At 36.4% G+C, this 27419-nt stretch overlaps 3 protein-coding genes across 8 annotated transcripts; all 3 read right to left on the bottom strand.

Annotated features, from left to right (window-relative positions):
* On the bottom strand, positions 1-5707 carry LOC132599143 (cytochrome c biogenesis protein CCS1, chloroplastic-like). Its single transcript, XM_060312373.1, has 8 exons — positions 5118-5707; positions 3625-3847; positions 3426-3537; positions 2161-2418; positions 1959-2047; positions 1528-1672; positions 649-732; positions 1-562 (listed from the first exon to the last, which is right to left on the bottom strand). Exons 1-8 carry the CDS (start codon positions 5485-5487, stop codon positions 362-364), a joined length of 1482 nt encoding a protein of 493 aa, XP_060168356.1. The 5' UTR covers positions 5488-5707; the 3' UTR covers positions 1-361.
* Positions 5708-8165: 2458 nt separating this feature from the next.
* On the bottom strand, positions 8166-10857 carry LOC132599144 (uncharacterized). Of its 6 annotated transcripts, none has more exons than XM_060312378.1 (2): positions 10577-10857; positions 8166-9070 (listed from the first exon to the last, which is right to left on the bottom strand). In XM_060312378.1, the coding sequence occupies exon 2, from the start codon at positions 9044-9046 to the stop codon at positions 8390-8392; it is 657 nt and encodes a 218-aa protein (XP_060168361.1). In that variant the 5' UTR covers positions 9047-9070; positions 10577-10857; the 3' UTR covers positions 8166-8389. The 6 variants fall into 6 exon arrangements, with proteins under 6 accessions (XP_060168361.1, XP_060168358.1, XP_060168360.1 ...); XM_060312375.1 differs by having other exon boundaries at positions 10664-10854; XM_060312377.1 differs by having other exon boundaries at positions 10397-10657.
* A 978-nt stretch (positions 10858-11835) lies between these two features.
* Positions 11836-26540, bottom strand: LOC132599142 (uncharacterized). Its single transcript, XM_060312372.1, has 22 exons — positions 26195-26540; positions 25427-25758; positions 24204-24307; positions 23885-23953; positions 23338-23398; positions 22369-22508; positions 21379-21568; positions 20790-20851; positions 20392-20480; positions 18825-18897; positions 18670-18729; positions 17216-17362; positions 17050-17088; positions 16922-16959; positions 16486-16572; positions 16005-16170; positions 14886-14963; positions 14541-14677; positions 13979-14055; positions 12673-12742; positions 12464-12529; positions 11836-12314 (listed from the first exon to the last, which is right to left on the bottom strand). Exons 1-22 carry the CDS (start codon positions 26252-26254, stop codon positions 12180-12182), a joined length of 2280 nt encoding a protein of 759 aa, XP_060168355.1. The 5' UTR covers positions 26255-26540; the 3' UTR covers positions 11836-12179.
* Between the last annotated feature and the right edge of the window lie 879 nt (positions 26541-27419).

The raw sequence follows: 27419 nt of genomic DNA on the forward strand, positions 1-27419 counted from the left end.
GAGAAAATAAGACACATTACCTACTATATTTTTAATTTGCAGTCGAACAAATACCATTTACATGTAGATATACAACTCTTCGCTCTTTCTATATACAGAAATATGACATTTTAGTAATGCAAAAGGGTCAAAATCTATCCCAATAACTTTTTTATCCCTTCAAATACATATACTATTTTATACACCTGTAATTCCTCTACCTACCAGCCCCCAAAACAAAAGAAAAGGACTACTAATTACATTACAAAGTCAAGAATTTGATCCATAACTTGTCCTATCAAGACAATGATCAAGTAATGAGATCAATTCTTTTGACTTTGCATTCTCATTCTTGTGTTTCTGGTATACTAACTTCAGCTACTTACATATCAAAATCTTTGTTGTTCCAAATTCCAAGTTGGATTCTGAAACCAATGAAACTATCAGACTCCTCCGTAGAAGATGATTCAACTAACTCGGGGACTTGATCGATTGAGCTATCGCCTTTGTCTGATGACTCGCCCTTGGCTTGGTTAGTCTTACCACCAACCACCACAGTTTTTCCATCTTGTAAGGTCGAGAGCTATCAAAAATATTCATACAAGTCAAAGAAATGTTAAGATATTCAGAAGTTATTGAATTTACTAGGTCAAAGTTGTAGAATCTCACCTGTGCATGCGACAAATAACTAATACAAGTTGAAAGGATTAGAGATCCAAAACCAGCATAGACAATAGGTACTCCTGGATCAATCTGTAGCCAAACATAGTAGACAATTAACAACCATTGCAGACATAAATTTAAAGGATTTAAGCAGACCAGTAACAACCATTGCAGACATAAATTTAAAGGATTTAAATAGACAATTAACAACCTTTGCAGACATAAATTTAAAGGATTTAAGAAGACAACTAACAACCATTACAGACATAAAATAAAAGGATTTAAGTGATATATACACAAACTTAACCTATTATAACAGGTTAGTTTCCTTTTTGTTTTATATTCGTGGTGTCCATGCCACCTTGCATGCACCTCGACTACTTCTACCGGCTATCTGTTACCTCCCACCAGTACAATTAGTGGGTAACTCTGTCCATCAAAACTTGGACATATGAGAAAAACTCATATATACACAAACTTTTTTAGACGGTTAATGTAGTTTAACCTATTATAGCAGGTTAGTTTCCTTTTTGTTTTATATTCGTGATGTCCATGCGGCTTTCATGCACCTTGACTAGTTCCATCGGATACCTGTAACCTCCCACCAGTACAAGCATTGGGTAACTTTGTCCACCAAAACTTGAACATTTGATAAAAAAATTACCTAGTGTTTTTGTCTCCAACCCATTTTATTGACTACTTGGCCACACCCAGGGTGAGGTCAGTTTCCATTTTTATCATGTTATGGATTAATGCAAGCTTAAAGATTTCCTGTAATTACCACGTGTAAATATTTTTTACACTACCAGTGCTTAAAACTTAAACTGAAAATGAAAGCAGTTTCTGTGAATGCTGCTATTTCAAATAAGAATTCTTTTGGGGTACCTCACTATTTCCAATTGCATCTACAACGACAATTTTTGATCCGTCAATCTCAATTGGAAGATTCAAGTTTGGCCGTCTAACTCCAGCAAATTTCCCTTCTTCATCATAAAGAACATTTGACTGCAAATCACGAGCTAGTGTTGATCTGCATTTAGAATCGAAAACATCAGAATAGTAGTAGAAATAGTGAGAATACTCAAAACATAGGATTCTCGTTAAATTGAAGATTTCTGTTTTTTCACCAAAACTTTTGTTTTCTGCAACCGCAGTCCGACCTTTACTATAACAGCCAAGTTTACTTGGGACCTTACTTTCATATTACGTTATATTATATCGTGTCTATAGCTGCCAAAACTATCCGGACAAATGACGTCGTTATAGAGAGGTTTAACTGCATAAAGGCTAAAAACAAACGTTTAATGCCACTGTACCTTAAGGGGTCATTGACACTTATGGTTTTCCTTAGTACTTCCTTTCCATTAAGGTCAAACAGAGAAATATCAGTATGGAACTGTGAAACCTGCAATACATATTACGTACAACAGAAAAATATAAACAACGAAATGAATTATTTAGCAGTTTGTGGAGAAGGAAACCATAGTCAGTTAGCTCTCATAAATTGAATGTGCATACCTTTCCACTTTCATCATAGTCCATGTATACTCGATTGACACGAACCTCATTACTAGAAGCATCAGAAGGAGTCGATAGAACCCCGGACCCCACAACAGAATCTAAACCTTTTGGAACAGTCACATCCTCTCCTGAAGTGCTTGCTGCATCGAGAGTTCCTCCAGACATTACAAGCAGCAGCGCCAAATGTACTCCAATTGAAGCAAATCGACCTGCCAACCCCTTAAGTGCATGTAGAGCTGGCCCTTTTAAGAATACCTAGAGATGCAGAGGTTGCCAAAATGTTACCAATGTAAAGTAACTTTGAAGAAATTAAGAAACCGAAAGATGTTTTACCAAGTAGCCATACATTAATCTGCGATTGAAGCAATCTGATTTTACATGTAGAATAATACTAGTATTCTGTATTACTACTAATACTAGTGTTCTGTATTACAACAAACTAAAATCTCTATATTGTTCATCCATCTATGTTCTGGTTTACTGGCAAAAGAAACAAATTTCTTTTCTAAAGTAGTAACCGGAAAAACCAATTGATCCAATTTTGAACCCCTCTATATCTTTACCTTGATAGAGTGTGGCATACTGTTTTACATAGACATAACTTTTCGAGAATTTTACTAGTCCATAATGATCAAAATCTAAGTTTGAACCTATTAGTGAAGCAAATTCAATGAAGCAACAACTAGTACCATAGAGAAGCGATTCTCCAAAATATGGAAAGTGTTTTAGCAGCCTTGTTTATAATTACTTATTCATGCACTCTAGCATCTTTCCTACGAGCTTGGGCTGATGTAATTTTTGGCTATGGGCTCATCTGAACCCCTAATTTTTGACACAGAATTTTCTTAATTCCATTTTCTATTTTATATAGGCTCGCTCCCTCTTTTTCCAAGAATTCATCCACTTCCCTTTACTCCATAGGGCCTTCTCTAATAGGGAAAAGCCTTCCATTTCCGTCAAATGAAGTATATATATATATATATATATATATATATATGTAAAAGCCTACTAATAGCTCCACAAATATTACTAGATCTAAACTCATAATTTTAGCACTACAATGAGTTCAATGTTGTGAATCTTAAAAGTTGGACCTATAAAATTTAGATCCTGGATCCACCTTTGCCTATGGGTACAGCTAAAAATATCTTGATTAACTCATTCCATTACTGGACGGGTATCCTCTGCCATTTCAGATACTACACTAAGGACTAAAATAAACCATATAGACTAATCAGTAGAAGACATTGTTATGTTTATACCTCATATCCAGCTCCCATCTGTGTGACACCCGAGTCTTTAACCGATTCTCTAGGAAGAGTGTCTGCATCTTCTTTCTTATGAATTGTCTCAGCTGAATTCGAGAAAGACTGCCTGCAGATTTAATCAGTAAGTTTTAATTCTAATCTCCTTAGGGACCTCAGAATTAAAATTCAATCGAAGTGGAAACTAAAAACAGACCTTTTTGCTACCTTCACAAGGGAAATTTGTTTTGCATATGTGCTAGCCATCAATGACGCACCTAGCAGAGCCAAGGCCGAGGGGAAAACAGGGGATGAGAATATGTGATCAAGACTGAGGGTGAAAATCCGTTCCCAAGAAAAGAAGCCGAAGAGAGGATGATCTTGAGGAAAATTCTGGAAAAAAAATTCCGGAACCTCCCCTTGTTCAATGATAGAACTTCCTGCAGGCAAAAGGAAATTGAAAATAGAAAGAATCCAGTTATTGCAGAATCATCAAATAGAAGCACACATAATAGGGAAATTGAAAAAAGAAAGAACCAGAGAAGCATTGAATATTTGAGTTTTAACTATAAAAAGGTGTATAAAGAAGTTTTCCTGTCAGTTTAAGCAGACAGGACATGCAACACAAGGTGAGTTTTGGTAAAAACATTAAATGAATAACAATGTTCACTACATTAGGCATCGTGTAATATACTCAAATCTTACTAACATTGAAACAATGCAGGCTCTATTTTCTGTTTTCTTCTTTGACATCAATGAACATTGCATTCATGAAGAGCTCTAAGCCAAGGTGAAATAATCTGACAAATCCAACTACTTAATCCATAAAACTGATGTGCCTATAGCACATGTTCTGCAGTCTAGGACTGTAATTAGAACTAATAGTAATACCCAAATAATGAAGACAAAAAAATCAAAGGCCAACCAATTACTAAAAATTGGATGTGCTTATCATGCATGTTCTGCGGCCTAGCTAGAAGCAACTGAAATGGCTGCTGCCCAAATATTATGGAAAGGAAAAGCCCAAGGACTATAGCAAGACAAAAGATTTAGCAAAAGCAGCCAGCTTTAGTAAAGGCCTATGTTGAGAAACACAAGAGGTCTACTAAAAATCATCAAAAGATAAGAATGCAATCTCTAATAATAATTATACAAACACATAAACACTTGTATAAATGGACACGAAATAGACATTGAGAATTCATACAACAGCCCCATTGAATACGGAGGGGTGTGTGTGTATATATATATATATATATATATATATATATATATATAACATTTTTTATCGAGGAATTACTGATAACTTTACTCACCCACGTCTTTCATATCATGAGCACGCAAGTGGAGAAGCCGATCCAAAATTTTAACTTGATGAGCTCAATCTTTGTGTTTGTACCGTAGAACCATTGGACTTTAATATTATGGGATAAATCTAACTATTTATTTTCACACATATGTAAGCTCCATGTCAAATTAAAAATGTTGGGTTCAATTGAACTGATACGTTCTTAGTACATTCATTCATGCAAGAACAAAAGAAGATCAAGCATTTCTAGTTGATCTCTACCTGTGAGAAAAAAATATCATCGACATAAAAAAGAACTAGATACTGCCCCATATACGCGACGAATGAATAAAGAGGCTGTTCATGTGTAAAACTACACCAACTTGAAGCTTTGTAGTTAAAAGATATGTAATGAAAATTACCTAAGGCCATTAAGCCAGCAACAGCAAACATATCACCAATAGCCAAATTCAAATTAGAGAGAACTCCCAATACCCTCTCGGGCACTTTCTTAAACAACACTTTATCATCTGCATTATTCTTAGTGGTGGTTTCCACCGCCTTCTTCCGCTCCAAAAGGGGCGGTGCTCCACCGGAGTCTGGCCAAGAAATTTTCTTTTTCTTGTTAATTTTCTTCCCTTTTGAAGTCTTGAGCTTACAAGTAACAGTAAATGAAAAGGTGCGGTCTTTTTTGTTATGAACACAAAGAATTCTTGAACTTTGAGGAACCCATAAATGATTTTGTACATGGGGCGTTGTTAAAGGCTTAGTAGATAATTTTAGCTTCTCCATTGATGTGGGAATCTTAGAAGAGGCTAAAAGAATATAAACAGAGAGATGAGCGGTTAGTTAATTTGGTTTGGTTTAGTTCAGGTACTTATTAGCTATGGAGTTGTAACGACCAACACTTTTTCGTTTATTTATTTACACAAGGGGTGCGACAGAGGCTTGTGTACTACATGCAACTATTTATACATCTAACTTAAAGTACTTCGATAATATTGCTTAGTCCGTACAACTTTAATTCTTTGTACAAAACAGAATATAATACTTGGGCAAACTTTTAAGGCAAGCAAACTATGGACTAGAGTAAATTGCAAAATTCCTCCCTTCATGTTTTTTTGTTGTCTCAAGTATTTTTCCTTACTCTTTAAACTCGACAATATTACTCCCTTTTATCTCATTTTGTATGATATTATTTCTATTTGAGGTAAAATATTCTTATTCTTAACATAATTTTTTTTTTAATAATATTCATTCTTAAAAATTGTGAGTTATAGTACATTTTATATAGTTTTAAAAAATTTCTTAAATCGTTGAAGAATGGATATATGTTTTAATACAAAAAATTAAATTTTTTGATTCTAGTACTCAAAATAATTATATCATTCCTTTTAGGACGAATTTATAGATATGTTTTTACTGAGTATTTCCAAAATCTAGAAAAAGAAAATAAACATCATTCTATATACTGAACAAATTTTGCATTTAGTTGATGCTACTATATTAAGGAATATATGTATAGTATTTTAAATTGATAACTTGTAGGTTGTAGCATTACTAGCGCTCTTAGCAGGAATAATGTTGGTGGTTTGAGTCCTGTATTTGCTTCTGAGCTTCATTAAAGGTGATTTAAGATGAAATTAGGAATGGAGTGTATTATTTACGTATATTTTAGCAGCCCTCAATAAAATATTTATGTTCTGCAATTTTGGTTAAGAAATGCAAATCTGAAAGTTTGAGGGGAGGTTTTAAATTATGGGCAAAGTTTGGTCAATTTACCTAAAGTAGAAAAAGAAGGTCTTATCATTATGTGCGAGTAGTACACTTTATTTTTTAGCACCCTAAATTTTCAGTTTTCACCAAATAGGCATTCTTGATTACTAGCTCTAACACATGCTTTCAAAAGTATGCAACTCAACTGCCTATATATAAACTATAATGTGAATTAGGTTCTCAATCCTGAATTAGTTGAAGTTAACTATATGAGTCATATATTCACCCCTATTCGAACATTTAAAAAGGCCAAGAAAAGTTATAAGTAAAGGTTCTTTAAACCGCGAATATATATTTACAGAAACACGCGGTATTTGTCCACCTTAACTAGAGATATCAAGTTCAAATTCGAAAAACGTAGTCCTTTTTGGTATGGAACCTAAATTCCGATAATAAAGAACCGCGAATATATATTTACAGAAACATGCGGTATTTGTCCACCTTAACTAGAGATATCAAGTTCAAATTCGAAAAACGTAGTCCTTTTTGGTATGGAACCTAAATTCCGATAATGAGATTTTTACGACACAAATTTGAATTAATTAAACCATCAAATTCCAACAACAATGGCGAAAGGCATTGACAAATCAACCATGCATGACGTGCCTCCATAAACCTACAACATTGCATTATACTACACGCTAATGCCCATGACGTGCTTTTTGTAAGACTTCCATTGGACTACACCAAGTTGTACACTCTCAACAAAAGTCTCATTTCTTGCGGACTCAAACTAATTCTCAACATCCAATTAAGGGGGAAACTTCATTGATTACATTAATTTTCCCTATCTCCAACTTCTTTCTTTGGGACAAAAACAATACGACACGCCTCTGCTTAAAACATACGTTGCTTGCTAATGTTTTAACTTTGCCATTTTATCCAAATGGTTGAAAATGAAAGATTGGAACCTTCGAGAGTGAGCCATCAAAACAGGAAGAATATGGACCTTCTTTCCTTTACGTACAAGTAATATATAACAATTCTCAAGTATTGCTTTACTTGTGGAATATATCGTAGCTAGCTATATTATCTTTAATTTGATATATTGAGAATTATTGTCGTAAGAACTAATACCATTGCTAAGATTTAATAGCATTTACCAAAGCATTTACACAAATGGCCTTTTTTAGGCCACAATTTAAGTTGTCCCTAGTTAGTCTAGTGAAAGGGGAATCTTGACGTAGCTAGTAAAGTTGTTGCCATGTGACCAAGAGGTCACGGGTTTGAGCCGTGGAAACAATCTCTTGCAGAATTGCAGGGTAAGGCTGCGCACAATACACCCTTATGCTCCGACCCTTCTCCGAACCCCGTGCATAGCGGGAGCTTAGTGCACTGGGCTGCCTTACTTAATTCATCCTACTATTTTTTTTTTGAGACTTGTAACAGAATTCATCCTACTATTTGTAACAGCGTGATTTAGCTATGTGGCATAACAGGGCAAATAATCCACCGAAACTCCATTCACATGCTTTAATGGACCTAACTCTTTAGGGCCAAACAAGAACTCATTTTGGGCTCAAGAAATCTATGCTGCTACTCTGCTGAACTTCCACCTTGGGCTACCACTAGTCCAACTTAATTACTGCACTTTGAAAATCCAAGCCTAAACATATTACCCACCAAAAACTTACACAACTTTATGGGCTATAAATTTACAGAGACGGATAGAAGAATGAAGAGAAACTACCATGGATGTGAATCAAGAATTCACTTAATCAGGCCCAAGCATCACCCTCTTGTTAGTTACAGAACAATTTGAAGGAGAAGTTCCACCATTTTTTTATTGGAGAGAAAAACTTCGTGTAGTTTCTGATGCTAATAACATTAAATACACAATCCTAACTCCTAACGACGTGCAATATAGTTGCACCGGTTTACTACACATATATAGGTCTAGCACACTAGGATATACATTTCACGAAATTAGGGAAACAATTAAGAGGAAACCGGCGATCAAGAAAAGCACCTTCATAAAGAACTTAGTCCCATCTAGGCGGTTAGAGTGATGGAAACCATGAGCATAACCCCCATGAAATGAACCAGAAAAGAGGTATGGAACTCCTGTAGTAGCCCCATAAACAGTGGCATCATGAAATCCGTGTACATGAAGGTTAAAAAAAGCTGGAATAGCTCCAAAAACAGCAGATAATGTCGAGTTTCCAAACCTTGCACTTGGCATGGGCATGAATCCCCCTAGGGGATCCAATTCATCATGTCGGAGATAGTCCATATTAACAGCTGGAGCGGTTTGAGGTCTCTGTCCCACTGGACGTTTAGGAATATTGATTCCTGGTCTTAACCGAGATCTTGGGTCAGAACTTGCTTTGCCTCGTCCGTATATTGGAACTAACTTGTGCTCTTCTATAAGAGCCTTACATACTGGGCACTCGTGGGAATGTGAATGAACTTGTAACCATTCATAAAGACATGGCCAACAATAAAGGTGGCCGCAAAGAGTCACTATAGGATCTTGAGCCAATTCGAAGCAGATATTGCATTCAAAATCTCCAGGGTCGGAATTCATATCTGCTGAATGCAGAGCATCCAATGATTCGCCTGTCCTATAATCCATATCCACAACCCCAGAATCGAAAACCTGCAAACAAAGAGAATCATGGAGAAAAAGATAACCATAATTTTTTGTGTCCATTTACATAGAACCATGAACAATAACTTAAATGGCCTTCTGGAGAAAAAGAGAAATGAAAGTTCGTACATAATAATAGTATGTAACGCTCCTCTCGAAGGCCTAAAAGTTTTTTTATCAGAAGTTATTAGACAACACGGCTTGGGGTATTGAAGAATCTAAAATGTACCAATTTCCATAATGTGTCACAACTTTCCAAGACCTAAACATCAAACAATGTAAATACCTTATTACCCTCTCTGACTATCTTCCTCCTGAACTTTCACATCACAAACTGATCAAGGAGCGAGACTAGGAACCAAGTGGGAAGGAAATGAAAACATTTCTTGCATAAATTGAAGTAAGAAATAACCCCCCACGACACTCATTCCTCTGCATATAAGTTACTAGACATCAGTTTGTGAGGGAAGATATAGTGGTATTTAGTTCACTTTAAGCTTTCTTTGTCATGAAGGATGGTCTTTATCGCCAAGTACGGATGGCAAAGTAGCCCATAAAAACATGACCCGCCCAACCCGCTCAAGTTTGCGCAGGTCCTTAACCCGCTCAAATTAGTTTCTCAACTCATTTTGACCCGCCCAATTCAGCCCAAATTGACTCGAGAGAAATCTTATCAGAATATTTTTCAAAAGAGATATTCTTTTGTTAGACATGTTATATAAGCCATAGAAAAGAAAGAATTTTTTTATTAGGTACTTAAAAAATATGCCCCACTTGTGGGCAGGCTGGGCTATGGCCCGTTTCTTAGCCCATTTCAGCCTAATCCGCCCATTTATTTACGCGGCATTTTGACCAGCCCAACCCCCCAATTTGACACACCTAGAGCCAAGGTAAGAGTTGTCGCAATATAATCAGGAAGTCACAAGTTCAAGCCATGGAAACAACCTCAGAAATGCAAAGTCAGATTGTGTACATGTAGTTAACCCTTCCCCGAACCTGCACATAGCCGGACCTTAGGGCACCACGCTGCCCTCTATAAGCTTATTAATTAATGAAGCATTGCTTATCAAAAAGAAGATTTTTTTTTTTTTCCATGAAGTGAAAACTCACAGTCTCCCTAGTCTTAGGTGCAAAGCCCTTTAAACTACCAAATGATTGATAATCAACTTTGACCATAATGTTGACTATCTAATTTTCTTGAACTTAAAGCACCCATTATCAACAAACATCTGATATTTATAACAATACAAATCCATGAAATACAATAGCAAATTAAAATATGATAAAAATAAAATCTTCACAAACGAAAATTACCCACAAGATAAAATTAGAGACCTCTATTTAAAGCAATATTCCAGAACAAGATCCTAGCAAAGTGGAACTTGAACCCACCAAAACTTACTCCAAGAATCTCAATTCAAACATAGTTTACTCCATTTCCCCACAATTTTTCTTCTCAAAAGTTAATTAAAAGATGCAATTTTTCAGAAGAAATTGGCAATCCAATTCTCTCACCTAAAGACTGGGAGAAGAAGCAAAACAGATCCAATCACAGAGCAAAATATTTGAGACAGTAAACTAAAAAAGAAAGAGAGAACCCACCTGGAATTAGAATGAAAGGAAAAGAAAAGGGAAATCAAGAATGGCTAAAACTTTAAAACTTGCAAACCCCAATACACGAGAAAGGGATTTTGTAGCTGTATAGTGTCGGTAGGTGCCTGATTTTACTAGTACTAGTACTCACTAATCTACTTGTGTAGTTTTGTCAACGTTAGTTACTATGTTTAAGAAAAAGTGGACCAACTGTCAGTCATCCAACGCGCTATTTTGTAGTAAGAATCTAAAACAGTCGATTAAAGAAAAGCAGCCCAATTATAAACCAGGGATTTTTACTCGGATAAGTTAATTAACAATTTGATAATGTACGCGTATAGCCACGTGGAGAACTACTGTAAGGTCACTCTCATATTATAATTAACTGGACCAAACAACCTTTTCCTTTTGTTGACAAAAGAAAAAAGAAGAAACCTTTCCTTTTTCTTTCTGTTTTGGAACTTAGCCGAACTATTGTTTTCCAACATGGTTGCTTAATTTTCTTGTTTGTTACGGAAGCTAATCTTATCAAGAAACAATTCAAGGGCTTGTTTGGTTTGGTAGTATGGAATATGTCTCTTTTCATTTTATTTTTTTAAGGTGAGGGACCGTGATTAGCTGGAAGAACCTTCTAATAAGATGCATGAGTGAGATTGTATTATATGGTGGAAGTTCACAAAATTTACATCATAGTAATCTGCACAATTTTTTTTTAACTCATCAAAGTAATCCGTGCACTGAATTATTATCCTGGGAGTCGATGGTAATTGGTGCTATCGACTCCTGGATAAAACGAGCATTTTATCCCTCAGCCAAAAAAAAATTTATAAACAAAATATGAAGTAAAACAAAGCCGCATATGTTAATTTCTCATTAATTAACCCAAAAGAAAATACAGTCCGAACTCCTAAAGGCTACTTTATGCCAAAAGCCGCCTATTTCTTAATCAGTTTGAGGCTTGACGTTAACTCCACCTGATTTTAGCATCCTTTATATAGTCTTTAAATTTTAGGCAACTATATCGACTTTGGCAAAAATAGAATTTGACTTTCTAAAGCTCTTAAACACGTTGTAGTAGCATGTAGCATAGCAAGTTTAACTTTTCTAGTTTAAGAAGAGAGGATATACCATTTTTGTCACTTAATTGGTTTGGTAATTTCTTTTCGAAAACGAAGCAAAGGTCAAGAAAAGTTGCTTTAGATTTCATTACAAATTTTGACTGCTTTTACAAGTTCAACTCTCTTTCTTGTCACGTTCAACCATTTTCCTTTACCATTGTTGTTAACAAAAAGCAACAAGAAGAAAAGGTCTTGTCTCCAGAGAGACATTGTGACATCGTCTCGTGTATAAAATCGAAGCAGATAAAGGTACCCTCCTAGAGCAACAAACATACTAGCTGTCGAAAGGACTAGCTGCTTCCTTCTTGTTGGCCAAAGCTGTAAACAACCAGAAGCATAATTCTGTTTCGTGCTTCTTCACTCTGGCAAAAAATGTTCTAAACCGCGACCCATGCTAAGTTAGTAGCTCAACTCTGCTTTGTGATGAGCTCAATGTCAGCTCCAATTTCAGCAATCTTAGTGTCTTTAGATGCCTTTGCTGCTTTTGCAATATTTGCAACGTCAAAGTCCAACGCTATTTTTTTCACGACACCTTCAAGCATCTGTTAATGAGAGTTATTATGAATTAAATAACAGGGGCAAATAAAATAAACTTTAGGTACTACTTAGTTAAAAGCTTAGAAATCTATGGGTTTGAGCCATATTTCCTACTTAGGATTCAAGAACAGAGATATGAAAGTACCAAACATACCAGTGATCCTATTGCAACTAAAGCCCGAAATTTTGCATCAGCTTCAACACTTTCCTCTTCTGCAATCTTCAGGTAGGAAAGGTATTCCCACCAAAAGTGCATTAATACTTTGTTTCTCATAAGTAGACAGTGAAATGCAAGGGAAGGGGGAGACAGAGACAATTGGAACGGGGAAGGGGAGGCAGATGCAATCACTAAATGGTAGGAACCTCAAGTGCAGCCGAAAGAACTTGAGACTGTCCCTCTTCATCCTTCTTTTCAATCAAGAGAACAGCATAGCTGCAAATTCAATAAATTACTGGGTTAGAACAAGAACGTGAAAGAATTTGTGGAAACTGGATAATATGAGAATAAGGGCAGTGCAGACATAGATTCATGTAACCATCAGCAGAATTACTTCTGCTCCAAATGCATATCAAGTCCGAAACATCATCATATGACCATTTCAAACATTAGTTAGTAAACAAGTGAAATTAGCTAAAAAGAAAAAGCAAAAGATTAGATTATAATCAGATCATCCCCCGGAAGCCTAAACGTGACAAAATTCCCATGAATGTTCTACCTTAGAAAATGATGAATTTACAGAGTAAGCTCCTTTTTCTCACAAATGGATCCGACTACACTTGCATGGGGTCTAGCAGAAAGAAGCAGCAGCTCTTAATATATAGATGTAGAAAGCAAACAGAAACAGAGAAGCAGTTAACAACAAACCCAGTGTGATCCCACAAGTGGGGTCTGGGGGTAGGATGTACGCAGACCTTACCCCTACATTTGTGAGGTGTAGAGGCTGTTTCCGGTAGAGCCTCGGCTCAGAAGAAAAGTACCTTCCGCAGGAATGTAAGGAAAGAGCAAAATAGCGAGATACAAAACAAATGTGAAACAGAGAAGCAGTTCTGATGAGCTAGAAGCACAACAAAGTGAAAAGAACTAAAATTCTATATTTCTGGATAGCGTCTTGTTTGTGGTGGGAAATTCTGACATGGTTTGGAATTGAGTGGGTGATGCAAAGCACTGCGAAAGAAACAATGTTTAGCTGGACCTTTAGAAGAAGAAATAAAAGACGCAGGGCATGGGCTGTTGCTCCTCTAGCACTAATGTGGACCATATGGTGAGAGAGGAAAGAGAAAGCTTTTGATTGAGTAGCGACAGATTTTCTACACTTAAGAAATACTCTTTTTCCTTGTTTCCTTTTGGTGCACCCATGAGATTCCTAGTTGTATAGACAAGCGGGTGGCTTTCATAGAAAACCATGTCCTTTTGCAAGGATTTCTACTTTTTGTTATAATTACTTGTATACGGCTGCGCTTTTGCCCTTCTTTTAATGAATTAGTAACTTTAACAACAAGTATATTTCTGTTAGTTCACGTTAAAGGGAAAGATTGGATCTTAAGTGTAAACCTACACTAACACAATGAATACAAATGAAGCAACAGAGGACATGAAAGTCCTCTAGGTCAAAGACTAACTTTGCCTTGGATGGTTAAAACTCGGACAGATACTCATCGAGTTACTTACTTGAGTATCAATGTTGAATAAGCCAACTGAACATTCTTATTGGTAGATGAGTAGCAAGTTGAATAGGCATCCAAAACCTACAAGGACAGCAAAAGAAAAACAAACACACAAATCGATGTTAACCTGTACAAGTCACACAAAACCCCAAGAAAATTGCATAACCAAAAATGGTAAAGGAAATGAACAAGTTTATGCACATCTTCAGAGCAAGTTCAACTTGAGCGCTAATATCCAATTTCACCAGAAGTAAATAGGGATGCTAACAATCAAGTTTTCAACTTGAGCAGAAGAGATCTACTCAGCCTGGACACAAGAAATCCCAGATCATCTACATCAAACAGGAAGCAACGAAGATTTTTTCTTTTAAATTGGTGGGAAATAATCAAAGACGCCTACGCCAGTGTCCTCAATCCAATAACCCCAAGCATTTACCAGCAACCACCACAGAAATACAAGGGAAACATTCTCAAAAATAATAAACTACTGAGCAAATTTAACTTTCAAGGAGAAAATTCCTATCAAGTATGGTCACCGTAGCGTTCAACATGCACTAATCACTAACCTCCGCGCGATGCTTTAACAGCCAACCATGATAGGATCCATTCTTAAAGGAGTTAGTCAAAGCACGAACACTTGTCAGAAGATTTGCAGGAAGTGGAGGACTGGTAGTGACCTTCTTGATCAACTCCATAAGCACATCTAGGTAAAATTAGAAAAGAAGAGTCACCTCGAAACCCACATGGTAAAAAAATTGGTAATCATAACCATGCAAAATTATTTAGAAGAAGGAAACTCAAGATCCGCCCCCTCCCACTTTGCATGTTAGGCAAGCGGCCGAACACGGACTCTAATAACACTTCCACAGAAATAACAAGCACGGTAGTCATAAAGAGAGAAAATTCAACACCGTTGGCATTGTTGATATGCTTGGAAAGTACATCAGCACCATGACCGTGCAGTATGATCATCCTCAAAATATCGATTACTGCCAACGAAAATGAACAAATATCAGAACAATAAGTGTAGAAGACAACCTTTAAAAATAATCAAGTTAGGATTTGCATAATCACAACCATGTTTGAGGAGTTCTTTCATCGTGAAGGACTACCATAGCATCAACCGCTTTACAGGAAAAGTGAACAGTTTTAACATCCTACATATAGCTACTGGAAAAAGATTGAAACTTCCACAATCTCTTTTGAGTTACTTCTTTTCAAGAACTTTCATTTCTATAATCAAAGGTGGAAGAATTTATATGAGAACTGTTTGCGTGAGCACAAATTTTAGTAAATAAGAAAAACTTCGAACACATAAGAAAATCGAGTACAAGCAAATAAGCAATCCAAACCCAAAAGGTTTTGCTTATGAACAAAGCTACTCTTTTTAATTCCGGTAAAGATAAATCTGATTATCTCCTGTTTGAAAAGAGAGAGAAGCTAAAAACAAGGAAGAGAGAGCCAGCACTGTCCATAAGCTTTTTACTTAGGTCATCTGACAATCACCTGAAATTGCTTAGTTTTGGCACCTACAACTCCTTACTGGATAAATCATGCCAAAAAGACACAAACCAACAACAAAATCAAAGTTCTGTTCTAAATTAGCTGGCACTGGCAGCCTGTTTCGTCTAAATTATGGAAATGATGTTCAGCAGTTGAACAATACTTTTCTTTATGAATATTATTAAACCAGGAAATTCAAGTTAAACCAAGTAAAAGATCCAAAACAAACAGGCCTTGAAATCGATAGTCAATTCCTACTATGATAATCAATTCCCACTAACCCATAGCTTTCATTGTCATTATTTATTTATTTTAATTTCATTGTCATCATTCAATGCCTACCCTTCGGATGTTGCAACTAATTTAAATAGTATATTTCAGAAGAAACAGTCTCTTGCAGAAATGCAAGGTAAGGCTGCGTACAATAGACCCTTGTGGTCCGGCCCTTCCCCGGACCCCGCCCATAGCGGGAGCTTAGTGCACCGGGCTGCCCTTTTTCTTCTTTTTTTTTCAGAAGAAACAGTCACCTGGAAATAACATCGTCTGCGGCCATGTTTTTAGCAACTTCAGCACCATTGCAACGTCATCATCTGAAAATTTCCTGCTATGGTAGTGTGATGTGTCCTTCAAAACATGAAGGATAGAAGCCAGTCTGGACATATCAGCCTCCGTCAATGCCATATGTTTTTGCGCCTTTAGGATGAAATATGGAACAAGCATGAGTAATGAAAGAAGACAGAGAAAAATTGACCCTTGTCAAATCTCAGATTTTGAACTTGATAGCATAAAGGTATATTTCCATTTCAGTGATCATAAAGACTTCAGACACTGTTTTTTGAAGAAAGCAAATTAAAGACTTCATAAAGGTAAATGTAGTTTTTTATTTTTTTTGTAAGGTTAGTTTAATATATATCAAGGTTAATAATAGTTTCCTAACAGGGCATAGAATTATATACATCTTGTGAATGGCAGGACAAGAATTATACCGATTGCAAACACAAAACTTACAGAGTCAGAAAGTAAAGTACTATTGAACTCTGAAACTTTCTTGAGGATACCATCAAATTGCGCTGCATCAAAGACAAGCATTCCTTTCTGGAAAGAAAATGAAAGCCTGTTAGTCGAAGTACTACAGAATTTTGGTATCAGTAGAAGAAAACCAAAATATCTTTTGCATTGTAAAGTGGCAAAGAGTTCTTTCATCCGTTCAATACTTCATAATAAGCAAGTTCTATTTTTCATAGTTTTGCATGCACAATAATTGACTTAATGGTGTGCTTGGTCTCTTTCCCCCAGACAGGTAGGGCTAAACTCTGCGTACATCCCACCCTCCCCACACCACACTTGTGGGACTACACTGGGCATGTTGTTGAAATTGGTGTGGTTGGTTGCTTTTCAGTACAACGAGACCATTTGACTGGCTGTAGAACTCAAATTTTATTACCTTTGGGACATGCTTAAAAGTAGGTTTTGCTGCTGCGGCTGCAAGTAATAATGACAAAAGTAAGTTAATTTTACAATTACTGATGGCAAATTGGGAACCAAGGAATTTTAAAAATACTTCAAACTTACCAACTGGCATTGATGGTTGGCCTGGTGTATAAGCGCTACCTGCAAGCAAGAAAATAAGAATAAATATAAGACATGTTTTTGTACAATGAAAACAGAGGAATAAAGTGGAGGCAGCAGCGAAATCAAAATCAAAGTATTATTCCATAACGAAGTAAATATTTCTTACTGCCAGTGTAGGGGTCACGGAATGATGGATCTGGAGTAAACTGTTTCTGACCAGTATTTTGAAGAATAAACTCCACAATTTGTTCACGGTAAGAAAGAGGCAGATTCTCTTTGAGTAGCCACTTGTCAGCAACGTCATATGGATTATCTGTCAATTACTCAAAAGAATGTTTTCTCTGTCAATTACTTAAAAGAATGTTTGGCTGTAAGATTAAGAAGAGTTGTCTTAGAAATAGAGAATAAGTTATGCCCCAAAAAGAAATTAGATAGAGATTGATGACAGAAAAAGAATGCATCTACAAGTCCACATTGTGCAGCATATCATAATATTCAAAACATAAAAAACCATGTCGAAGTCATGCAGGAACAAGTGCAACCAGAAACACATACTAAAGTGTGAAGCTTACGTTGTTAGAGAGAGTAAAGGGCAGCCCGGTGCACTAAGCTCCCGCTATGCGCGGGGTTCGGGGAAGGGCCGGACCACAAGGGTCTATTGTACGCAGTCTTACCTTGCCTTTCTACAAGAGGCTGTTTCCACGGCTCGAACCCGTGACCTCCTGGTCACATGGCAGCAACTTTACCAGTTACGCCAAGGCTCCCCTTCGTTGTTAGAGAGAGTACACTTTTAATCTATTTACTTAATCATATCTTCAACACGGCCTCTCATGTCCTGGCCTGATTCTTTATGGGCCAAGCACGTGGAAATTCATTTTTTATAATGGCTGGCAGTGAGACTCAAAACAGGACCTTTGCCTGCTTACCATATTAAAGTGTGTGACCATGTCATCTAAAAGCTTAAACTGTTACATAGATCACACTTCTAATTTATTTACTTAATTATATCTTCAACAACACGGACACGTCTTTGTCGGGGAATATTTCCCAAGCATTCAAACTTAATCTCCTCAGCTTGCTTCCTGAGTGCCATCTTCTATTCAAAATGTGGTTTAGTTAGTATTTTATTTTAAGTGATATGACCTATTTAAGGGTGTCAAATGGATGGGTTAGCCTAAATTTGGGCGGGTCAAAATAGGCTAAATCAATGAATGGGGTCATTAACCTATCAAAGGCTACTTTGGCTGAGATAAGTTCAATCAAGATGGGCTAAACAACAGGCCATAGCCCAAGCCACCCATTTCTAACCAAAAGATCAATATCTATTCAAACAAGTCATCTCTTGAAGGGGCAGCAAAAATGCAAGGTTCATCCAAATGAAGGGGCAGCACAAATGCATCTCTTGGAACATTTTGCTGCATTAGAGATGCAGAAGATAATCAAACATAACCATGGATGCTTACTGTAAAAAATTAAAGAGTAAGATGTGGCAAAGTATTACAAGTTCACAGCACCATGCCGACAAAAAGCTGAGAATAAGACCCAAAATTTCAGAAACTACAGATAAGTTCCTCTTCAATAACTCAAAACAGAAACTAAACTAAACGAAAACTAAAATACCTGAGCGATTGCAAGGCAATTTGCGAATAGGTTCACCATCTCCAATATCAACATCAAACACTGTATGCAAAAAATAAATTAAATGGTGACTGGAACTAAAAACGTGATACAAAAGACCAGCAAGAAGAGGGTAGAGCAGAATAAGCAGTGCTGACCATGATCATATTGGATTCCATCAAGAAGAGGACGTGCCATGCCATCATCAGGCCCATCAACGACTTCACCAATCTAAATTAATAACAAACAGCATAAGAACAAAGGAACAACATAGAGCAGTCTAGAGCAAGTATGAGCAGTCCAAACCACAGATGTGGTCTCTATCACATATGGTGTGGGGTTCTGGAGAACTATCAGAGCCTTGTGGAATAAGTTGGAAGACGCTTTAGAGTGGGAAATGGTACTATGATTTTTTTTTTTTTTAAGGGAGGACTCTTTGCCTGATTTATTCTCTATATGCACCAACAATAATGCGACTGTGGATGATTGTTGGACTCCTCAAGGAGGGAATCTCCTCTTTAGGAGATATTTTGAATGATTTGGGGAGGGGGAGAGTGGCAAAGCTTTTGAAGGACATTGAGGTTTTCAAACTATTAGATGGAAACACAACAAAGATGGAGTCTTTTCTGTCAACAGGGCTTATGAGAGAGGAAACAGGGGTGAAGCTAGAGGAAACTCAGGGTTATGGAAGAATGTTTGGGAAAGCATAGGACCAGCCAAGGTGAAATGCTTCACTTGGTTTGGTAGTTAGAACTTAGGAGGCCTCGTCTCACCCAAGAGACTCTTCGGAGAAGGGGTCTACCTAAAGTACCCAGATGCTTCTTATGTAATGAAGCAGTAGAAACAAATAGCCATCCATCCCATCACGGCAGATTTACATCCCAAATCTGGGCAATCATTCTCAACCTCACAGAGGTTAAATGGAGTATGCCAGAACGCACTGCTGATTTGTTGAGCTGCTGGATAAGAAGAAGGGGAAGCGAGAGTAAGAAGAACTGGTGGAGGATAATCCACTCATGTATTTGGTGGATAATGTGGAAAGAAAGAAATGGGAGATGTTTAATATATATCCAATTCCATTCAGAAAAAGAAATGGAATTGTATGTATCTTTCTATTTTTGTAAAGAGCAATGTATAGGAAAGTAGAAAATCTTGTATATTTATTAGGAGCTTTGTCAATCTGTTTTTTTTTTTTTTTTAGTTTTACACTTGTCATTCCTTTTTGGAGGTCTCCAGCATATCCTTAATGCTGAGGAATACAACAGTACCAGTTCTCAAAAAAAGTACAAAGGAACAACAATTCTATAGACAGCCTAGTTACATGATAGATCAATGAGAGAACAACAGCAGGCATACGACAAAAGTGTCAAGTATTTAGACAGTCTAGCAACAAAAACTATCCAAGTGCAGCTTTGAATAAACAGACCGTGAATCCACAACAGATGCAGGCTCTGTGAAATGCAGAGGAGTGACATAAATTACAAATTAGCTATAAGGTTGGTCATGCATATTAAGACCAAAATTTTAGCTATAGAGCACGCGAAACTATATACACTAGCGGAGGGTCACACTCCCTTCCCAACTACCTGGGTATCCCCAAATGAGAAGAAAAACAATTAAACTAAAAAAACCCAAAAACCCAAAAAAAAACTAGGAACGAGAGTGACCAAATATATGGAGAAAATAGCAGTGAAAGCAAAAATTAAACACAAATCCTATTATTACTTTATCCCACTTCTGTTCCATCATATTCCATGCATATGCCACTCCATTGTCCCCTTCACGGACAACTTTGGTTTGCCCATCACTAGTACCTGCTCAACACATCAAAAGACAAACCATTAGAGCAGGAGACAAACCATTAGAGCAGGAGAGAACTTCGATTGCAGCGTCAGATACTAGATTTTTTCTATTACCCTTAGGTTCTTTTGAGCAGGTTCTTAGTTTTGAATATTGGGAGAGAAGCAAATATACTCACATAAGCAACTACTTTCTTTTTCTTTTCTACTTTTGATAGGTCACTTATCCAACTGCTCAAATTCCAAACACTTTTTTGTTTTTTTTGTTTAGTCCAAGAGTAAATTGACGAGACAACTTATAAAATATGATGACACAACTCAAACCTGGGGTCTGTAAGGACTCCAGCCCAGGAAGCTCTTCCAATTTCAACCCTCCAACTCTCTTCCTAAGATAAATGAGATAAAACTTGAATTAGACCATATATATAATTTGATATCCAAATAGCAATGCTTCTGTGAGCATCATTTAATTCAACAACCACATGTAGGAGAAAGAAAACAGCCAGAAAGAGGTTTAGTTTTGATAAACTCATGCACATACCAAACCTGGGGAAAAACTTTGATCAAGTAAAAGTATTTTCATACATTAACATTGCCAAAACGGCCATATACAAAGGGTAGACCAAAAGATCAAGAATATACAAAAACATAAAATTTTCAATGAAGTAAAGGCCAAGCACCTTTTGAACCCAAAAAAAGGGCAAAGTAGAAAACAAAAACATAAAGAAACATGAATACTGTAGACTTGAGACAATGTGATTATAATAAACAAGCGCAGCATGGCAAAGTGACTTATCCTACAGTATTAATCACACAGAAGCTACTGCCAGCCAAAAACAATATTGGAAAGACTAATCAGGATCCATAAAAATATAGCAGAGAAAGACTAATTAGAAGAATCTGGATGCCGAACCTACTGAGCGTGTGCTGTGAGAGTTGGGCAGCATATGACTCCAGTTCTAGAGGTTCAGCAATCTTATCCTGATGGGCAGTCCAAATGCGCACAACACCGTCAGAGCATGCGGTCACAATGTCGCCGTTGTCTAAGAATTTGACATCCCAAACACAGCCAGGATGCTCTAGGCTTTGGACACAAACTCCATCTGCAACACAGTCACTTCACGTCCATGATCAGACGGAGACGAAACAATAAGAAATATCATAATGTAAAAATCAAGGATATTGAGGACGTTTACAAATTGCAGTTAGGATAGCAGTGACTGCTATGACTTAGGTATTCGAAACAGAAGTCAGTTTGTCCTAAACTCCTTGAAACTCTCCTTTACCAAAGAAACCACAATAGGGTGGTTTTTTTTTTTTTTTTTTGTGTGTGTGTGGGGGGGGGTTCACAGTAGCTGCCAGCAAGCATTCACCATTCAGAACATTAGTGTTTTTCTTTATACAGGACAATACACAATTAAGGATATGGTGATCATGATACATTTTCCCCCTTTCTGTACAAATGAGAAGGGAGCTTCCAATTATCCATCAGTTATTTAATGATCTTTGAGATTTTATTATGTAATAATCAGTGCCTAATTGAGGAGACCAATGCCAGCTTTAGAAGAAGAAAGAAAAAATACAGCTCACTGAAGTACAAACGCAATGTTTCAGAGGCTAAAATCCAAAAAGCTTCTCCTGAATAGGCAACTACCAGAACAGTTGCATACACTATTGCCATCTTTACAATTTACAATAAGAGGTCAAACCATTTTATCAGCCCTCATTTCTGAAAGAAAACTTTACTGGTTAAATGGCGAGAGCTGCATGTATTTGATCTTAGCCAAAAGGGTGAGAAAGGTATGGTAAGAGCTGCATATGCAGAGAGATCATAGGAAAACAATGTACACAACTACAATGGATGAATTAGAGGCAATGCATAAAAGGAAAAAATTAATATTACCTTTCCATAGCTTTGCAAAACGATCCTCACTGCCACTGACTATAAGCCCAGAGGCATGAGCATCAACAGAATAGACAATAGAAGTGTGACCAACCATCTCCAGTAGAACTTGACCACAAAGTTCCCACAGCCTTATGGAACTGTCAAAATGAGACATTCACGGATTAGAAATAACACTTTGTTAAAGAAGGAAAAGCACAAAAAAACTTAGGAATACTAAACTAGGGCCTTTGTGAGACAACCGGAGTAACTTCAGAATCTTAACCATGCACCTAATTAACTTGCGGTATGAACCCTAGAGATTCATTTTTTGGTAAACAATGATTTCGTTGATGTTTATCCCACTATACAAAAAGTAGGAAACCTGAATATGATATGATTCCCCAGCACTTCCAAAAAGAATTAGACTTTCATTTCTATTTCTTCAAATCCAGCATGACATGAGTCAATAAACGAACCCAACCACTTCACATGTCACTCTTGAGGGCATATTACTATGTGCAATTTATCATTGTTGTCCTTTCTTAACCAAGATCAGAACAAAAGGAAGGAGGGAGGTCAACTTTCCAGCTCCATGCACAGCTTATTCTATAACAAAGTGTGCCAACTCGAATAAGACTTTGTATGGACGTCTGGAACAGAGCTATGACAACAATCCTCACATCATTTTATTTTATTTATATAAGAACAATTCGCACATCACGTTAATCATTTGAAAGATCAGAAACAGAGTATAGCTCTGATTCTCAGCTTTTGCCGTACTATTTACCATTTGAGAAGATCAGAAACAGAGTATAAGCTCTGATTCTCAGATTTTGCCGTACTATTTACTAAACTAGAGTACTAGAGAAATAAATTTCCTCTGAGATCCCATGTTAAAAGTTCTTGTATATTGTGCCAAACCATAGCACACGAAAGATCAGAAACAACTCTATAGAAAAGAGATGACAGTATAAAGCAAAACCTCACCCATCATGGGATGCAGAAAGAATTCCTAAACCAGGCACTGCGGCAAGTCCTCGAACAGTGTCTGCACAATGCAACACTCCATAAGCACATATCGGAAGCACAGCATGAAACCTTTGAAAAGGACAAGACTGACAAACAAGCATAAAGAGTTGCATGAAGTACATTACGAACAAAGGAACCAATGGGAAAAAAAAGCTTCTACACAGAGAAAGATAAAATCATAAAGAGGCACAGAAGATAGAATGATAATGACCTCAAAGAGCTAGAATGATCAAAATATCATGCGATCATCCTAAATGTCAGATGCTAGTTCTGGAAATCAGAACTTTCTTAATTATGAGAGACATTACACCATCCATATATGTTTCCTTTTAACGAATAATTTCTTCAAATCCATACTTGAAGAGACATATTAACCAAATTTAAATAGACGGAGAGCGAAAGTAGCAGACTTGCTTTAAGAAGAGATGGCAAAGACAAACAAATACATAAATGTCACAAAAATATCAAAGAGCCACATTCATATGAACAAAAGCATGCACCAAACCTGTATGCCCAGAAAAAGTGTGTGTACATGCTGCTCCCTTCCAAAGCTTCAGCGTTGTGTCACTTGAGCCTAATAGCAACATAATCACCATCATTCAGTCACAGGATATCAATTTAAAATCTGGTCCTCTTAGTACAACCTATATATTATCTTGAAGATGCTAAAAGCTGGAGAAGTTCCGTTATAAATGCAGATAACTTGATGTTTAGGTGAATTGATCGTGCAACAAAGTTTTAAGATCTTAATAATTCAGAAGCGTGTCAATAGATGAAAAGAAACAGAGGAAATACCTAAAGAAATGGAAAACTTCACTAGATACCTGTAACAAGCTCGCCTGAGGGCAATTTAATAATTGCTTGGATAGCTGCTTTATGAGCTTCCAAAACTTCAACCTCTTGGCCTTTCCTCCATCGTCTTAATGTACTGAGACAAGGAACATGTAAACAGACATGAAAGTTTCAGAAAATGACAAAACGACCCCTTAAGTTGATGGAAGAAGTCCATTGACACTGATATTCCTCCCTCAACATGCAATGGACTGTAACCAGCTAAAAATTTTGGCACAAATAAACAGTAAGCAAACCATTTAACAAGGGGAACACTATAAAGGTATGCACCCAGAAAGGTATTTGAGCAGGGCAAATAACCACTGATGTGAACAACTAACAGCAATCGACCTTAACACATTGCAAGAAGGAATGCTATCAGGACAAGACCTTGGCATATGTAAATAAGTTGGCCTGCATAATGCAAAGATCGGAAATACCCAAGGCACTCCAAAAAACATGAACAAAAAGATCTGTCAACCGTGCTAGTAAATATAAGTTCCAAATTACTTAACTCCTTACTCTAGACATATCCTAGTTCCAAATGCTACTTGATCCACTGTTAAAATACACAGTTCGCAATTGTCAAAACCTCATGGTTCCTAGGAGAGAATCTTTTTTTTTTTTTTTTTTTTTTTTTAAGTAGTTTCCAAAAGAGAATCTTTTGATCACACTCTATGATCAATTTTTTGTATTACCAAATGAGGTAATACAGGCAGCATTGAATCACTTCTATACTAACAAAAGTTCAAATTCATCCTAAAGCTCACTCTATCTCCACTTTTTTTTTTGGTAATCGTGGTGTTCGGGCCAGCTTGCACGCACCTTGACTAATTCTACGGGGTACCTGCTCTCTCCCACTAGCACAATTACGTGGTAACTCTGTGCACCAAGGCTTGGCCGACAGGAAGAAATCACCTAATATTTTTCTGCCTCCAATGAACTCACTTTATCTCTACTTTAAGATATATTTCTATTTACGTACCGTAAAACTCAAGTATTGACTTAATGCCCATGGTCACTCAATGAGAAACTCAGTATACACTGAGAGACTAATATAATCGCTAATTCAATGCAAGAAAAATGACGAGCAAATTCTCTTTTTCCATTTGTACAACTAAAGAACCAAAGGTAAATGGGATTAGATTGATAAGCGTGAGAAATTCTGCTGCAAATAAATAGAGCATACTCAGTAAGAGTAAGAAATTTCACATACCAATCAACAGATGTTGATACAACGTCTGAGCCATCCAAAGCAATACCTGTAACTTGCAACTTATGACCCTTAAGTGTCTGAATTTTCTCTCCAGTAGCCAAATTCCACACCAAGATAAGAGTATCCATGCCACCAGATACAAGTCCTCCCTCAGGAAGCCCCTCACTCGGAGCAACCCAAGCTAGTGGACCAACAAAACTTGTATGCCCTAGCAATATCTTTGACGTAGTATAACTGCGGTGGTCAGATTCATCTGGAGACCAAAACCTAATAGTTCTGTCTCTAGATGATGTTGCAAAACCAACATTGTCACATATGCAAATCCCCCGGACCTAGTTTTGTACAATCATCAAAAAAAAAAAAAAACTGTAAAAGCTGATCCAGAATTTTTTTCCTTTTTATATACTTCAAACACAAATTAGTACAAAGTAAGGCAATCATACATGTATAACCTACACAAAGTTAATACTCCGTCCGTCTCAATTTAAGTGTCTTACTTTCCTTTTTTGGTATGTCCCAAAACATCCTACATGTCAAGTTTAAAACTACACTAGACACAAGTCTCTTTTATTCCTTAAACTTTGTGCCCAGTCAAACTAAGATAGTAACAGTTAGCATCAGGTGCCCACGTGTGCAAGAACATATATCAACAAATTTCTTGAATGAGAATATATTGTAAGTCAATCAACTAAGCAACCAAGAATTTACATGTAAAGATACAATTTATTCCAAAAGCCAAGAACTATAGATATATAAAGAGAATCATACATCGTCATCGTGACCACTAAGTTGACACCTTAACTGATACTCTGCAGAATCGATTTCCATTTGACTGAAGAAACTAGGGTTTCCGCCAACAAGAAATTGAGGGGAAAAAGTGAGACGAAGAAGCAATTCGTAGAACAGAATCACTTGCTGATTACTACTCCAGTCTTTCCGCCTTCTCCCAATTCCGCTATTTTACTCTTTTTTTTCTTTTTTACTTCAAATAATAACAATAATATGGTTTTTATGCTTCAAGGAAATAATATGATTTCGCTATTTGCGTGGAAATAAACGCAAGAAAAAGAAAGAAAGAAAGCAAGCTTAACTGAAATTATATTCTGGATCTTTTCTTTTTGATCCTCTACATATAACCATCGCGTCAATTTGGATTAGTTACTTCCGTTGTATTAATTTACTTTTTTAGGGCAAAGGTGTAAATGGATAATCAATTTTGTGATTTAGGGTAAATATATTCTAGTTAAAAAGTGGTGCATATATACCCTATCGTTACACAAATGGATCAAATATACTTATGTCTTTATACAAATAATGCAGATATACTCTTTTTGTTGATAGAATTTTTTAAAAATTAATTAGCTTATTTTTTAATTTCAAAAAATATCATGTGGCTTTAAAAAATGAGTCTGCCCATTTTTTAGTAGACTTATTTTTGATAGCCACGTGAAAAAAAAATTCTTAGTGGACGGAGTCTGGTTCGTTTAGAAAAATATCTCTGTGACTTTTATAAAAATAAGTTTATCCATTTTTTTAAAAGAACCAGACCCAACCCACAAGAAAAGAAAACTACTACATGTCTTTAAAAAATACATCTACTCAAAAAAAAATGGGCACACTACTTTTTAAGCCACATGACATTTTTAAAATTAAAACATAAGCTAGATGATTTTAAAAAGAAAAAAAAATCAGTAAAAAAGATATATTTGCATTATTTGTATAACGACAGGGGTATAAATATACCACTTTTTTAACGAGGAGTGTATCTGTTGTAAATCACAAAGTTGAGAGATATATTTCCACATTTTCCCTATTTTTCATAGAGATAGTTGAAATATTTGAAAGCATACGAATATGTCTGCATCAAAATCAATATGATACTTACTTAAAGTATGTGCTATCTTTTTATCACTTTTATCTATAAATAAAAAAATTACGGTAATAAACTGTTTAGCAACCAACCATTGCAGAGGATGAGTGATCTTTAATAAAT

This window comes from Lycium barbarum, chromosome 6 (genome assembly GCF_019175385.1).
Source record: "Lycium barbarum isolate Lr01 chromosome 6, ASM1917538v2, whole genome shotgun sequence".
Lineage (NCBI taxonomy): Eukaryota > Viridiplantae > Streptophyta > Magnoliopsida > Solanales > Solanaceae > Lycium > Lycium barbarum.